At 38.5% G+C, this 14,447-nt stretch overlaps 1 protein-coding gene across 1 annotated transcript in view; it reads right to left on the reverse strand.

Annotated features, from left to right (window-relative positions):
• The window catches only part of MINDY4 (MINDY lysine 48 deubiquitinase 4), a 67,087-nt gene that overhangs the window by 13,850 nt on the left and 38,790 nt on the right, over positions 1-14,447 (reverse strand). Inside the window, exons 14-15 of the mRNA XM_062493439.1 lie at positions 6,973-7,036; positions 4,535-4,696 (exon numbers count right to left, since the gene is read on the reverse strand). Of these exons, the coding sequence (XP_062349423.1) occupies positions 4,535-4,696; positions 6,973-7,036 (226 nt within the window). The remainder of the gene's footprint in view (positions 1-4,534; positions 4,697-6,972; positions 7,037-14,447) is intronic.

The following is a 14,447-nucleotide window of genomic DNA, read 5'->3' on the forward strand; positions in this document are numbered from 1 at the left end:
ATTTGGAAGGATGTTGACAGGGAAGCAATGCCAATACCCCAGCAACAGTGACTGGCCTCTGGGAAAATAACTGGCCATAACTCAGAGGACAATAGGACTTCATTAAAGAAAATTTCAGTTCCAGGCTAGAAAGGGAGATGGAAAAACAAGGGATAAAGAACAGACTTTCTCCAAGGCCAGTGCTTTGTCAGCCTTGTTTTAGTCAAATTTGAATGTACTCCATGTTTCTGCCCACTGTGATGCTCACTAAAGTCTTACATTAAGTAGCAGCTTCCTTTGCTGCACCTACAAGGCACAACATTTACCCCTATTCCTGAAAAATAAATGGAAATTTGAAGCCATCCATCGGTTTCCATTTTGCACTTCAGTATTTTTTGTCGTTGGTTTCTCAAACGAGGTGGTAAAAAACCTTTTTCTAAACTTTCCCCTCCAGAACCCCACCAATGGCTTGGCTTGAATCCAGCCCACCTGATGGGGAAAACAGATTGTTCAGGGGCCACATTTCCCTAGGAAGAAGGTTATAGCAGGGACAGAATAGGGCAAAAAGCCAGGTGAGGTGCCAGGAGACAGAGCATGTGTGCTGAATTTCATCATTCAAGTGGGCCTTGTCACAGCAGAGTGGTTTCTTCAAAAGGACCGAAGATAATATTTCCCATCTGCGGAATTTTAATGAGTAAGTTCTGTTTGTTTCTGTTGCTTTACTCTTTCTGAAAAGAAATAGGGAAAATGTGTGTAGCTTCTTTGTCAATGGCCTGTCCATTTTCAGAGAAGCAAAATCTAAAAGGCACCAGGTCCCTTGAAGTGCTGGCAGCTCAGGCGAGGGCTGGGACAGTCAGGAATCAGAGTAGGGTGAATCTGGGAGGTCAGACAACAGGAGATTTAACTGACAGGACAGCTTCAAGCAGGAGAGAATTTGTAAAAACAAAGACAAATCAGAGAGAAAGCACAAAAGGGACAAATAACTTTGAATATTTCCATTTCTTCGCATACAACAGCACATACCTAAAGCAGTTTCAAAAAAACATTTCAGAAGGATGGTGAGATTCACCAGCCAGCACCACACTGCCTTTAGAATGAGAGATTCAGAGCTGCTCTCATCCAGTTCAGCCAGGAGCTTACTGGGTGACTTACTGGGAAAAGCACTTTTGACTTTTTTTTGCCTATTACCCCTTTGTGTAAAGTGGAAATGGCACTTGCAACTCCTGCCAAGCAGAGATCTGCTAATAGGAAATGGCACATAAATGCGATATATTACTGTTATTATTATCATTATTCATGTTAATTAGGTGTTTGTTAATTGGTTATAATATTGTAGTAACAAAACATAATTGATTATTATTTTGTTGTTATTGGTTATAAAGAATTACAAGTTATGAATGATACTAATGATAATAAACTGTTAAATGTATTACCTGAGAATGCAGATTATTTTTCCCTTTATATAATGACCTGGCATTAACATGAGGGGCCTCTCTTTCTATCTCCTCCTACTTTTAACATCTCAAGACATTTTGAAAGAAAGAATGCCATGATTCCAAGACTTTTCACCTACAGTTGTGACGTGGTATTTAGGCCAAAGGATCTGACCCAAACACAGGGATTTTCTCACCCAGGAGTGCTAAGATTGGTCCTGCCCACTCCTGTGACTCATCCTCTTCTCCAAGTTCTTGTCCCTGCTGAGAAATCACTCATCTTCCCTGAGATTGAACTGCTGAATCCTGCAGCTCAGCAGACAGAGGAAACCCCCAGCAATTTCTTGTGGAAATGTTTCTATTGCTTGACAAGCTCTAAAAAAATCTCAATTTGGGCTTCTAAGTTAAATGTGTAAGATCACATGGAATTGATACTGCTTAAATACAGGCTTAGCACAAAGAAAAGAAATCCAAAGATATGTAACTTGCCTACTGAGAAGTAGCAGAACTGGACTTTTAGCTTTTTTTTTTCCCCCCCATTAAAATCCAGAATCTCACTGTGAAACTAAACATTTGCACATGAAACAGATGGAATGGATCTATCTGTCATTGTGAAACAATTTGCAGCAAGTAATTACACTGCAAAAACTCCAGGGAGTTTGGTGATATGTCAGAGCTGAGAGTGATGATTGAACATTAACAATTCCAGACAAATTACTCGGGGCACACGTTTTTCTCATCAGCAAAGATAACAAAGGATCCACTGGAGGAGATGAATGGATGGGGAACGGAGGGATTCTCCAAGCAATCACTGGGAGAAAAGGGATGGATCATTCTCTTTGGATTTGCCACTGCTGCAGTTTGAGGATTAATTCACGTGCCTTCACAGTATCTGCAACTCAAAAGCCACGCCAAGGGAATTGTGGATTACACACAAATGCTCCACATATTGGAAAAATGAGATGAAAGGGTAGAGAAATCTTCCTCCATGTGGATTTACTGCATCTAGCCTGGAATCTTGAATATCCTGTCCTAAATGTGTTGGTAAGTTGGAACAAGTCTAGAGCAGGGAAATAAAAATAAGCTTTGGACAGGATGTGCTGATAAAAAAGGGAGGCACTGTTACATCAGCTGCAAATGCCCAGCGGATGGGGATGAATTGTTTAGGGGGCAGGTTGGATTATGAGTAAAATTATAATTAGAGGAAACTAAGTAAATGAAGAGTCTAATTTATTAATAGTATTTCCAAACACAGGCTGTGTAGTAGATACTAAAATCTCCAAATTCACAAGGACCTGCAAATCTTTATTTGCATTTATTCATGTTTTAGAGTAGAGATGGATGAGAAAAACTGTAGGATCACAGTTACATGCACTAAAATCAAAGAAAAAAATGGCTATATGAACAAAAAGGCAGGAACCTCATGGACACAGATTTTTAAAAGAAACCCTGGAACAAAAATACCCTGAGTTATTCCCTGAGAGATTGGCTGGATGTGACCTAAAGGGAGTTTTCTGACTCCACTGTCTATGATTCACCATATAGCATGCTCAGGATTTTCTTACTCCTGAAAAGAAAAAATAAACCCAACCAAAAATGATAGTCCTTTTCCATGGCTGGGTTCAGTTACCAGCTTCAGAGCCACACTGTAACTGGATGCTGAGAGGAATAAAAGAGTCACACTGAAAGACAAACTCTATTCTCAGTTCCACCTCTGCAAACTGCCACTGACATTTCTTTTTCCTGAACTGCTCTAAATTTTATAACAGGAAGCAGAATCTGGCCCCTCATGCTGAAGCCACAGTGGAGACTCCCCCGTTTTGGGCCAAAATCCACCAGAATCTGACTTCTGTCCTAAGCAGACATTGCCTCTGAACTGAACTGCAGAGAACACTCAGATGTTCTTAATAAAAACCAGGACAATTTGCAGCAGATGCCCAACTAGTGCAGACTCAAAAGAAAAAATGAAAAAAAAAAAAAAAGAAAAAGGAAACCATGTCTACTGGAGTTTCTGTAACTGATTAAGTCACTGGCTTGGAAAAACAGATCCCTGCTCATGAGTCCAGCTCCCATGCAAGAGCCCAGCAGTAGGAACAGATCCCCTCTACCATATAATTTGCAGAATAAGTGGAAAATGGTGTCTGAATCTCTGGGTAACTTATTTTATTTTTAGAGGGCAGGTGGCTAAGAAATAGCTCTTACCTGCCCTGACCTCATTTACCATTTTGCTACTCCAGAGTAATTTTCCTCACTGGAGAATGGAAAAACTGCTGGAGTGGTGCATAACCATTTTTGAGGGTTTAAATGTCATATTGTTTATAGAAAAGAAAAAGAAGCATGAACTAGACACAGAAGCTTATTTATTTTTAGTCCACTCTGTTCTGAACTAATCTGATTTGGGTACACTGCTAAGATGTCTTGACTGAATTCAAGCCTTTTATAATTCTGTGAATAATGTAAATTATTGTGTTAATTAAAAATAACAAAAATTGTAACTTGCCAGTAGCAGGAGAATGTAGCTGACTTCAGCCATATGGGAAGGAATTAAAGCCAAGCTTTGTTTTCAGTCACACATTTAGATCAGATCAGTATAAACAAATCCTTTGTTTGCTGTAATCACTTTCAAACTTTTATAGAAGGGCTGCTGCTGCAAATGCAGGTGGAACTGCTACAAGTATCTAACAAAAGCAAGAGAATTTCAAACAATATTCCTGCATCAAACACCAGATTGGCTGTTTAGGACAAGCATGTCTTTAGGAAAGGTCCATCCTGCCATCCCCCATCCCCTGCTGATGGAGAACTAGTAAAATCCTTACACAGGTTTTTCCCGAGGTCAATTAATCCCATCACTCCTTTGAAAGTTTTTAATCTACCTTTTAATTTTCATGATGACTACAATTAAAATATGACTATCAAAAAGCAATTAAAGGCAACAATCCCATTTCATTAACAGCTATTTTAATTGTCTGTAAATGTTTTATACTGGTAACAGAACCACCACTAGATCACAGAAAAGATAAACTGAACCAAGCCAGTAATTTCTTTGCTGCTTTACTTACTCCAAGCTGATTTTAAAAGTAATTGTTTTCTTTTAAGTTAAAGCAGGAGAATGGGAAGCATACCTGACAGACATCATAGTGCTCAAAGAGAGACAGCAACCCAATATCACTGCGACTCGTGATGCCTTTCAAAATGGTGATATTGCCATTCCCAGAGTCCAGCTCTATCACATTGTTGAAAACATTGGACACAGCTTTGCCAGTCAAAAGCAAATTCACCAATTCCTGTTTGGGACATGTTTAAAATAAAGAAAAAAAAAAATCAAACCAAAATAAAACCCAAAGAGTAGTTAATCAGCACAAGAGTGACTCAGGATTGATAAACATGAACATGACCCCTAATTTATGTAGTGGCTTTAGGTTTATAGCTAGGATTACAATTGCTTATAAAAAGATTCCAGGTATTTTTGTCAAAGTCTCCCAAAGTAAAATGGGGAAATTATAAAACCACAGAATATCCTGAGTTGGAAGGGACCCACAAGGATCACCAAGTCCAGCTCCTGGCCCTGCACAGACACCCCAACAACCCCACCCTGTGCATCCCTGAGAGCGTTGTCTAAATCCTCCTGGAGCTCTGGCAGCCTTGGGGCTGTGCCCATTCCCAGTGCCCAGCACCCTCTGGGGGAAAAACCTTTTCCAGCTGTGAGTTGGACTTTTTGTCCAAAAGGATGCTGTGAGACAAGGTATTGAAAGCTTTGCTGAAGTCCAAATATTAGGGGAGCTTTCAATTTTCAGCCCTCTGGAGGCAAACTGCTGATAATTTATTTGCTCTCACATCCAACTCTCAAACATCTCATTTAAGTGTTGTTTTTGGTTTTGTTTTGTTTTTGTTTTTGTTTTTGTTTTTTTAATTAAAACATTTTGGTGCTCTTTATTCTCTACAATGAAAAGCACAGCATGAAGGATATAAACTCAAAACCTGTACAGTACTACATGACACTTCTGCACATCTTAGTGATACATTTTGTATGTTGAACGGGATTTGTCAAATTATGATTCTTTCTCACTGATTATTTCTGGCTGAACTGGTCTCCTTCAGAAAGAAATTTACCCATATGGACCCGGATCACTAAGATATTGACATTTTCCTGATTATTTCCTCTCCAATTGAAGTAGAGGTGTGTCAGAGGCTCAATACATGTGAGAGGATGGGTGACACTTGCACATGCGAGCGTGCCTGAAGTTCAAGAACAGAGATAGGAGATCTTTTTCTCAGCTAACATCCCAGCTGGGGAGCATGAAAGCAGAGCTAACAGCAGACTGTGCTGCAGTGGTGAACCAGCTCACTGTTAATAAATCACATATGGATAGAAACAGGAGGGGAAATAACAAAGAGAGAGCTTCCAGAAAAAATACTGCAAACTACTATGCCCAAAGACATGAATAACTCTGGTATGGCCAGTTTGGAACTGGTTTTAAAAATACTGCACAGAGTTACAGCTCTGTGTTTCTCCTGAAGGATTCCCCAGAGTTTATGGGCTTTTACTGATATTTTTAGCACTTCTTATTCACCATCACTGATGTTCTACCACCTTCTCAGGAACCACTGTGTGGTCACAGTACAAAAGCCCTCTAGCAACAAGTGAAGAACATGAAGCTTGTCTTTGGCAGCTTGACAGAAGGTGCTTGATGTTATGTGGACAAGGGAAAAAAAAAAAAAACAAACAAAAAGAAATGGGTGGAGATTCTATAGCAGCCTTCCCATAGCTAAAGGGGCTGCAAAAGAGCTGGAGAGAGACTTTGCACAAGGGCATGGAGTAATGGACAAGGGGGAATGGCTACAGCTGAAGGAGTGTAGGTTTAGCTGAAATTTGGAAGAAATTCTTTACTGTGAGGGTGGTGAGGCCCTGGCACAGGTTGCCCTGAGAGAATGTAGACTCCTGTCCTGCATGATAAAAGCTGTAAGATAAAAATTAATTAGGAGGAAAATGGGCAAAGCATGTATTAAGTCATAAAGTCAAGTAATTACAAATTAGTAAAGTAAATTAGTGAAAAACTATTTTAAAAGTAGTAAACTAACTAAGTTGTTCTCTATACATTTTCAGTGTGAAAGAAAAAAAGGGTGTGAAAGGAAGAAAAGTGGTCTCAAGTTTTATTCTAAGTTTTTTTTCCTTATAGTTTCCAGTAATAAAGGTTCTCTTTGTAACATTTAAAGTTAAGCCTATTTTGCCTTCCTCTTAATCCTATCTCACAACAAGAAAAATTCAAATTAGTGAACCAAAGCCACTACATTAATTAGTGTTTCTGCCCAGTTAAACTGAAACCAAAACAACTCCCCATCCCCGGAGATGTTCAAGAACAGGCTGGATGGGGCTTGGAGCAAGCTGGGATAGTGGAAGGTTGGAAGGGCTGGAACAAGATGAACTTTAGGGTCCTTTCCAACCCAAACCATTCCGTGATTCCATGACTCCGGGACTTCAAAATAAGAAATGCCACCTCTTCCCAGAGGCCAGTTGCCAGCAGAGGCACAGGACATCCCCAGAACTGGACCTTTAACTCACCTGAGTGCAGTAGCCGTGGCTGCCGATCAGGCGGGTTGTGAGCACGTCGAAGTCATTGCGCACCCTGGAAAGGAAAGCACGAATCTAAAACCAATTAAATTTAAATACTACTGATTCTTTTCCTCAGGCCTAACATCTCTAGATCTTACTGAGAAACAAAATCTAACTGTTTCCCAATCATAAATACAGCCCTGTATTTTCTGAGTCCTTTCAAGGTGATCTTTTACATGGCAAAAAAAAAAAAAATCTCAATGAAACCTGTGGGAAGCAGAAGTTTAGTAGAGCTAGGCTTGAAGGAAACAGCTGGAGAGGAGAAAAGAAGTCATTGTCACCACTAGTGAGAATTTCAGAAATTAGATTTACTGCACTATTTGTGTGGCAGAATCACAGAATGGGTGAGGTTGGAAGGGATCTCTGGAGGTCCCTTTGTCCACCCCACCTCTGGTACCTAAAGCCAATATCCCAGGTCCACATCTGGATGGTTTCTGAATCTCTCTGAGACAAACTCCACAAAATACCTGGGCAACACATTCCAGTACTCAGATAAGATCTGTTGTTTGCTATTCCTATCATAAATACTTGTAATATAACCATACAATCTATACACTACGTGGTCCATGAAAAGAAGGAAGTAAAAACCCAAAACTCCCTAGGTGTATACATTTATTAAGGTGCTGTGTGGCCCCTACTTATATGTTGTGACACCAAAGAGAAAAGTCTTTGAAGTTGCATTGCCCATAATAATGGAATAATGTGTCCCTAAACTAAGTACATTCTCTCATAACTCCTGGAATTACTGAATCAGTGATTGCTTGGTGGCCTAAACCATAAAGGTTGCAACTGTGGTAGTTTTTTATCCTGCAGCTATAATGGAATTGTAAAAATTATGTTATATGTGAATAAGTGTTTAATCTAGGTTTGAGGAAAAGCAATGCACCATGTTCTGGAAGAGTTGTGGCAATAAAACCTTCTGATTAATTCTATGGATCATAAAAAAAGCTATTTTCCTTCAGTATAAAATATGCTGATCTCAATTGTTTTGACTCCATCCTTATTTTGATATTGCTACTGAGGTAGAGAGAATTACCGAATAACGATCAGCTAAAACTTAGTTATTCTACACACACCCAGGCTCCTCATTCCCATTTGAATTTGCAAATCTATGCATACAAATATCCATGTTTCTTGACAACTGGCACAATTAATTCTGTCTTAAAATGAAAATATTTTGTTTCTGGCAACGTAGAAGTCAAATTGATGTGGTCAGGGTAAAGCTAGCTGGAAATTTCCCCTTAACATTGCTACACATGCTCTATTAAAAATTTATTTATTAAGTAAAAAAACAGGACATTTCCTGTCTTCATCCCAAACTTAGATAACTAATTATTCATAGGTTTTCTTTGGATGCAAGAATCAGAATGTTACATGTAATTTTGAGGTTTACAGCCCTAAAGGTATTTAAAGCAATTCAGAGAAAGTCACAGTCCTGGAATCACAATTCCTAAATTTTAGATCGTTATTTTCCGATAGGATTTCTTTGAATGTATTGTGTAATTTTGAGGTTTACAGCCCTAAAACTATTTAAAGTAATTCAGAAAAAGTCAGAGTCATGGAATCACAATTCCCAAATTTTAGATCATTATTTTCTCATAGGATTTCTTTGAATGTAATGTGAAATTTCAGGGTTTACAGCCCTAAAAGTATTTAAACTAATAAAGAAAAAAGTCATAGTAATGGAATCACAATTCCCAAATTTTAGATCATTATTTTCTCATAGGATTTCTTTGAATGTAATGTGAAATTTCAGGGTTTACAGCCCTAAAAGTATTTAAACTAATAAAGAAAAAAGTCATAGTAATGGAATCACAATTCCCAAATTTTAGATCATTATTTTCTCATAGGATTTCTTTGAATGTATTGTGTAATTTTGAGGTTTACAGCCCTAAAAGTATTTAAAATAATTCAGAAAAAAGTCAGAGTCATGGAATCACAATTCCCAAATTTTAGATCATTATTTTCTCATAGGATTTCTTTGAATGTATTGTGTAATTTTGAGGGTTTACAGCCCTAAAAGTATTAAAAATAATAAAAAGTCACAGTCATTGAGTCAAGATTCCCATTTTGAAAAATGCATTTTATCCCTTTTTCAAAAACCTATTTCATCCCTTTTACAAACCCTTATTTTAAAGACAATTTACAAATCGGTGTCAGACATAACAAAGTACCACTGACGTCTCTTGCCCGCGTGAAATCAAAGTGCGCCCGTGACAAGGAAAACTCTCTCGTGCACCACTGCAAGGCACGGAGGGCTTGATAAAAATCTTTGGATTTTGGCCATTTTTCAGTTTTAGCAACGGTCTCACCTCGCCAGCGCCGCGGGCAGAATGTCCAACATGCGTCAGTCGGGGACGAGGGGACATACGCCACACACAATGGCAGGAAGCTCTAATTCCATCTGTAGGCACAAACAATCCGGGGGCCTGGAGGTGGATTCAGCTCTTCCAGAAGAAGGACAACATCTGCCTTTGCAATCAGCCCCGCTGCCGAGGAAACCCACGCCAGGCGCGCGGCCGCGGGATTTACGCCTCCGCTCAACGCCTTTGGGGCTCCTGCTCCTACCTGAAAGGCTCTCCAGCCTCTCTGCAGGTGTGGTTGGTGTGGCTGAGGTGCGGGTGCACCTCGTGCACGGCAAAAAATATCACACAGCTGTCGGAATTCAGAACACAAGAAATTATAAAAAAAATAACGGGCCTCTAAATCAAAGCCTAAAAAAAAAATAAAAAAAAAACCCGCTAAATTCGCTAAATTTTGAGCTCAGGCTTTGGGAAAAGCTTCCAAGTTTAAGTACTAGAAGTAAGAATATAGATTTTAAAGCTTAAAACTGAGACATGTTAAGTAGAAAAAAAGTTTAATTAAAGAAGTTTAAGATATAAAAAAAAAAGTATTAATGTGATAAAATAGCCTTAAGAATAAATCTGTGCATTAAAACAGGATTGGCTGAGAAAGGTCACAGCGTAATTAAATTAAATTCCTTAGCATTGGATTAGAAACATAAATATCCTTGTTAACAGTGTTTTGTTGGTTAATAAGTCCTTAAAAGATCTTGTAGCCATAAGTCTTGTGACTTCTGGTCACGGTCTCAATACCTGTAACATGAACTTTCTTGTAGAAGATAAAAAAAATAAATTGCACTTTCTAAAACAAGTACAAGTCCCATCTCCCTGCCTCATTTGGAATTAAAAAAAAAAAAACATCCATAACGTGGGATCAAACAGTCCACAGACAGTCACAATTCTGGGACTGGCTTCTGCTGGGTGTGGAGACATCCATTGGCAAACCTGAAAAGTTTGTTGTGCTGTCCTATCAGATGTCAATGCAGACATAATCTGTAAATCATTATCACTAATATGACTGCCTCAATATGGAATCTTCCAGTTTTACATCACTTCAGAACATAAAAAAAAAAAAAAAACCAAAACATTAATTTGAAGCCAAAAGTCTTTAAAATATCCTAGTGATCATCAGATCACAATGATTTAAGGCTTGACCCCGTGAATCCCTTTTTAATTTAGAGCCCAACACTCCATGTGCTGCTGTAGCAGAATCACAGAGCAGTAAACAGACACTAAAAACCAACAGTTTTAGTGGTAAATATTCCTTTCTTGTGCTGTATTATCACTATTTTCCAGTGTTGTGATAGCTCATAATCCCAGCTGGAGATAGGGTAGGAGAATGTTGGCTGCTAGAGCAGAACAGTGGTAATTTTTGCCTCTCCTGGTAATATTACAAAGTCTGTTAAAAAAAAAAAATCAGGCAGAAAGCAAGATACTGATTTTTAAAATCTCCTGAATAAAGATTTTAAATCAAGCATGTGCTCCATGTGGAGTTTTCAGCAGAAATCATCCCCTGTGCTGATACAAATCAAAGACTTTGCTAAATTTCAGGTCACTTGTAAGATCTCCCAGCTTGATTTTTACTTTTAGCTGTAATGTGTGTGATGTTCTTTATGCCTGCATGAAACCAGGGAAGACAGAGTTTGGGTTTTAAAATGTTTACAGAATATGGATGTTTTAATATGCTCAGAGAACATAAATAACATGGCAAAATTCAGCTCCACATGGTTTATTCACTTAGTACTGCTCTTTTAAGAAATATTCCTATTAAAGCCTTTTTCCCCCCCCAAAAAAAGAGTAATTGTGAGCCCTTATCCTGAGGCTTAACTGCCCTTTCAAACATTTTTTCTCACATTATTATCACCCAAAACAAACATCATAATGTGGTGAAACCAAAAGATGTGTAAGGTGGCTTTGGAGTAAAAACTTAATTTATAGCAACTGGAGAAATCTCCTCATGACAGAAATCACCAGAATACAGCTGGTGTGAGTTATACTTATATTTTCATGGTTTTTAATGCTGCTGGGTTTAAGGCAGGGATGCCTGAAAGTCCTTCCAAAAAACATCTTTGTTTATTATAAATTCATTTTCACTCCATGCTCCTTTTGGTGAACCTGTGCTTATCTTCAGCCTGGTTGTAACCATTTGTTTCAAGTTAAAAATAATGTGTTTATAAAGGATGTTAAGTACTTAAGGTGGACAGATGTCCTGAGCCAAACCTTTGACTGCTCTGAATTGTCACAGCCACAGTGACACAATTTGCTGATTTCCAGACAGTTATTAGAAACCTGCCTGGAAATAAATCCATTCTGGAATATAAATTTTATATTTATATTCCATTCTGGAATATAAAAATAACCAAAAAAAAATTTAAAAGCCTAATACAGCTGGACAAAGCCACTATTTGATAGAAGGAACTCTAATGTCATTATTAACCTAACACTGATGGATAATTGATAAAATAAACTTCAGTTATCTGCACGGACTCAATGACGTTTCACAAGTGCATAAATAAAAATCCAAAATATCAGTATTTTGAGCACTGGAATGTCCAATATAATGTAACCTGCCATCATATTAACTTTTCCTTAGCAAAAACTAAGTGAAATAAATATTTTTCATGCATTTACTCTCAATTTTCTTCCAGAAAAATTCCTGACAAGTCTTCAATGGAGAATAATTAAATATTGAATACAAAAGTCCCATAGAATCTTTAATACCAGGAATAATCCCAGACTATCACAATGTGAGTCAGTTCACGCCACAGGTATCACTTGGCTTGATAACAGAACAAAATAAAATAATAGAAAATCAAAAAAGAGTGCATTTGAGTAAGTGCTGGCTGGTTTACAATCCCTAACTCTGAGGCAAAGCTGCCACAGAGAATTGGTGACCTCACTTTGTTCATGGCAACAGTCACATTAACAAACACACAATTATAAGTCTACTCCCAGAATAGATTTGGGGCTGGGAGGGAGAAAAAAACTCATCTTCAAGCATAATGATTTCAAATAATTACAATGGGGATGTGGAAAATGACAGGATGGGTGACTGCCTTATTGTGTAAATGTTCCAGAATATTTATTTTTTTTTTATTTTTTTTAATACTGGAACATGGCAGAAGTTTCAAATGAATGTTCAAAGAAGAAGGGAAGATCCTCTCTAAAAAAATATATAAAATATTGTTTGGGATTAAGACCAGGGAAACAAGGAAGTGGCTTTATTATTTTTTTAACACTTTTGCCACATATCTGTTAATTTCACAAAGTTCTTAAAATGGTCTGAGGAACTCATGCAGGTTAATTCATCAGCTCTACTGCTCCAGGGTGCTGACAAACTATGGGAAGCATTTCTATTTCACACGGATAGATCTGATGGGAAAAATAATTCATCTACTGGCATATTCAACCCACAACTTAATTTTTTTAAGAAATTATCTTTCTGACTGAATGCAATGTCCTCCTGAGTGCAACAGAAGAAGCAAAGATATTAAATCTGGATCTATCTCACCACACTGACTCTTCAGCACTCAGATGAATAATCCAAATGTGTGAAAGTAACCTGCTGAAATTTGGCCAAAATCTGACAAATTATTTGTTAATGCTATGTTTTGTAGTAGAATCACACTTATTCTTCTACGCCTCTTTTAATCAATATACTTTATTTCCTTAAAACCAAAATAAATAATTTCTGAAATGTTTTGCTTTGCTAAAGGAAAGGAAAGGGGGAAAAACAAGATTGGAAAGATGATAAAAGCTGATCAATCACTTCAGGGCAGGATTCATATCACTGAATTTTATATCTAGAGATGAACACAAACAGGCAGTCACTCTGAAAATCTTTACCTTTTCATACATGGAGAGAAACTGGTACATCCTGGAGGCAATTTAGGTGACCTTGCTTAGGTAATTTTCAGAGTAAAGGAAGACACTTTAGGCAAATTCATTTTCTCCATCTGATGAACACACAGTAAAAGGAGCCTGCCACAACCTGGCCATGGCCATCAAATTGCTGAAGGACTAGAGGGATAAATCACAAATATTCTGGCACTGAAGGCAGACTGAGTCTACTTTGTGTTTTTCAGATTAAAAGCTGAGAAGTGAGAAATAAGGTTGATATAGAAATAAAACCACCCATTCTTTGAAGAAGACTCCTCAATTGGACAAACCAATTAAAAGTTCGATTTCTCAAAGTTAATTTACTACAGATTTTGGCTCAATAGAATCTGAGCATTTAGATATTGTAGGATCAGAGGAATTTCTGATGGTCAGAAGGAACCACAGTTAAAAGTTAAAAACAGCTTTCCTGTGGGAAGAGGCTACAGAGACCAGGATCCTTTCCCTACAGCAGGACACAACTGATGGACTCCAAGAGACATTCAGATTTTAAGGAGATGATTAAGGACTATTTCCTCACAACTTTCATAACATGAATTCCACAACACTCCTTAGACTTACTGGGCAAATCAAGGAAATAAAAAAGGGAAAACTCTTTCACAAAACACAATTCTGCAGTGGGGAGCTCAGGGGTTGCCACAGGGGTTGTGGAAGGCAAAAGGATTTAAGGGTTCAGAGAAATCTGGGGAGCACAGGTTTCAACAGGGGCTAATAAAATCAGTGACCTGGACACAACTGCCAGCTTGGGAAATCCTGGAATTCCTGCTGGAGACATGGAGAACATTCCAGCAGGAGGAGAGGAGAGGAGAGGAGAGGAGAGGAGAGGAGAGGAGAGGAGAGGAGAGGAGAGGAGAGGAGAGGAGAGGAGAGGAGAGGAGAGGAGAGGAGAGGAGAGGAGAGGAGAGGAGAGGAGAGGAGAGGAGAGGAGAGGAGAGGAGAGGAGAGGAGAGGAGAGGAGAGGAGAGGAGAGGAGAGGAGAGGAGAGGAGAGGAGAGGAGAGGAGAGGAGAGGAGAGGAGAGGAGAGGAGAGGAGAGGAGAGGAGAGGAGAGGAGAGGAGAGGAGAGGAGAGGAGAGAAGAGAAGAGAAGAGAAGAGAAGAGAAGAGAAGAGAAGAGAAGAGAAGAGAAGAGAAGAGAAGAGAAGAGAAGAGAAGAGAAGAGAAGAGAAGAGAAGAGAAGAGAAGAG

The sequence above is a fragment of the Cinclus cinclus genome, chromosome 1 (assembly GCF_963662255.1).
Source record: "Cinclus cinclus chromosome 1, bCinCin1.1, whole genome shotgun sequence".
In the NCBI taxonomy this organism is placed as follows: Eukaryota; Metazoa; Chordata; class Aves; order Passeriformes; family Cinclidae; genus Cinclus; species Cinclus cinclus.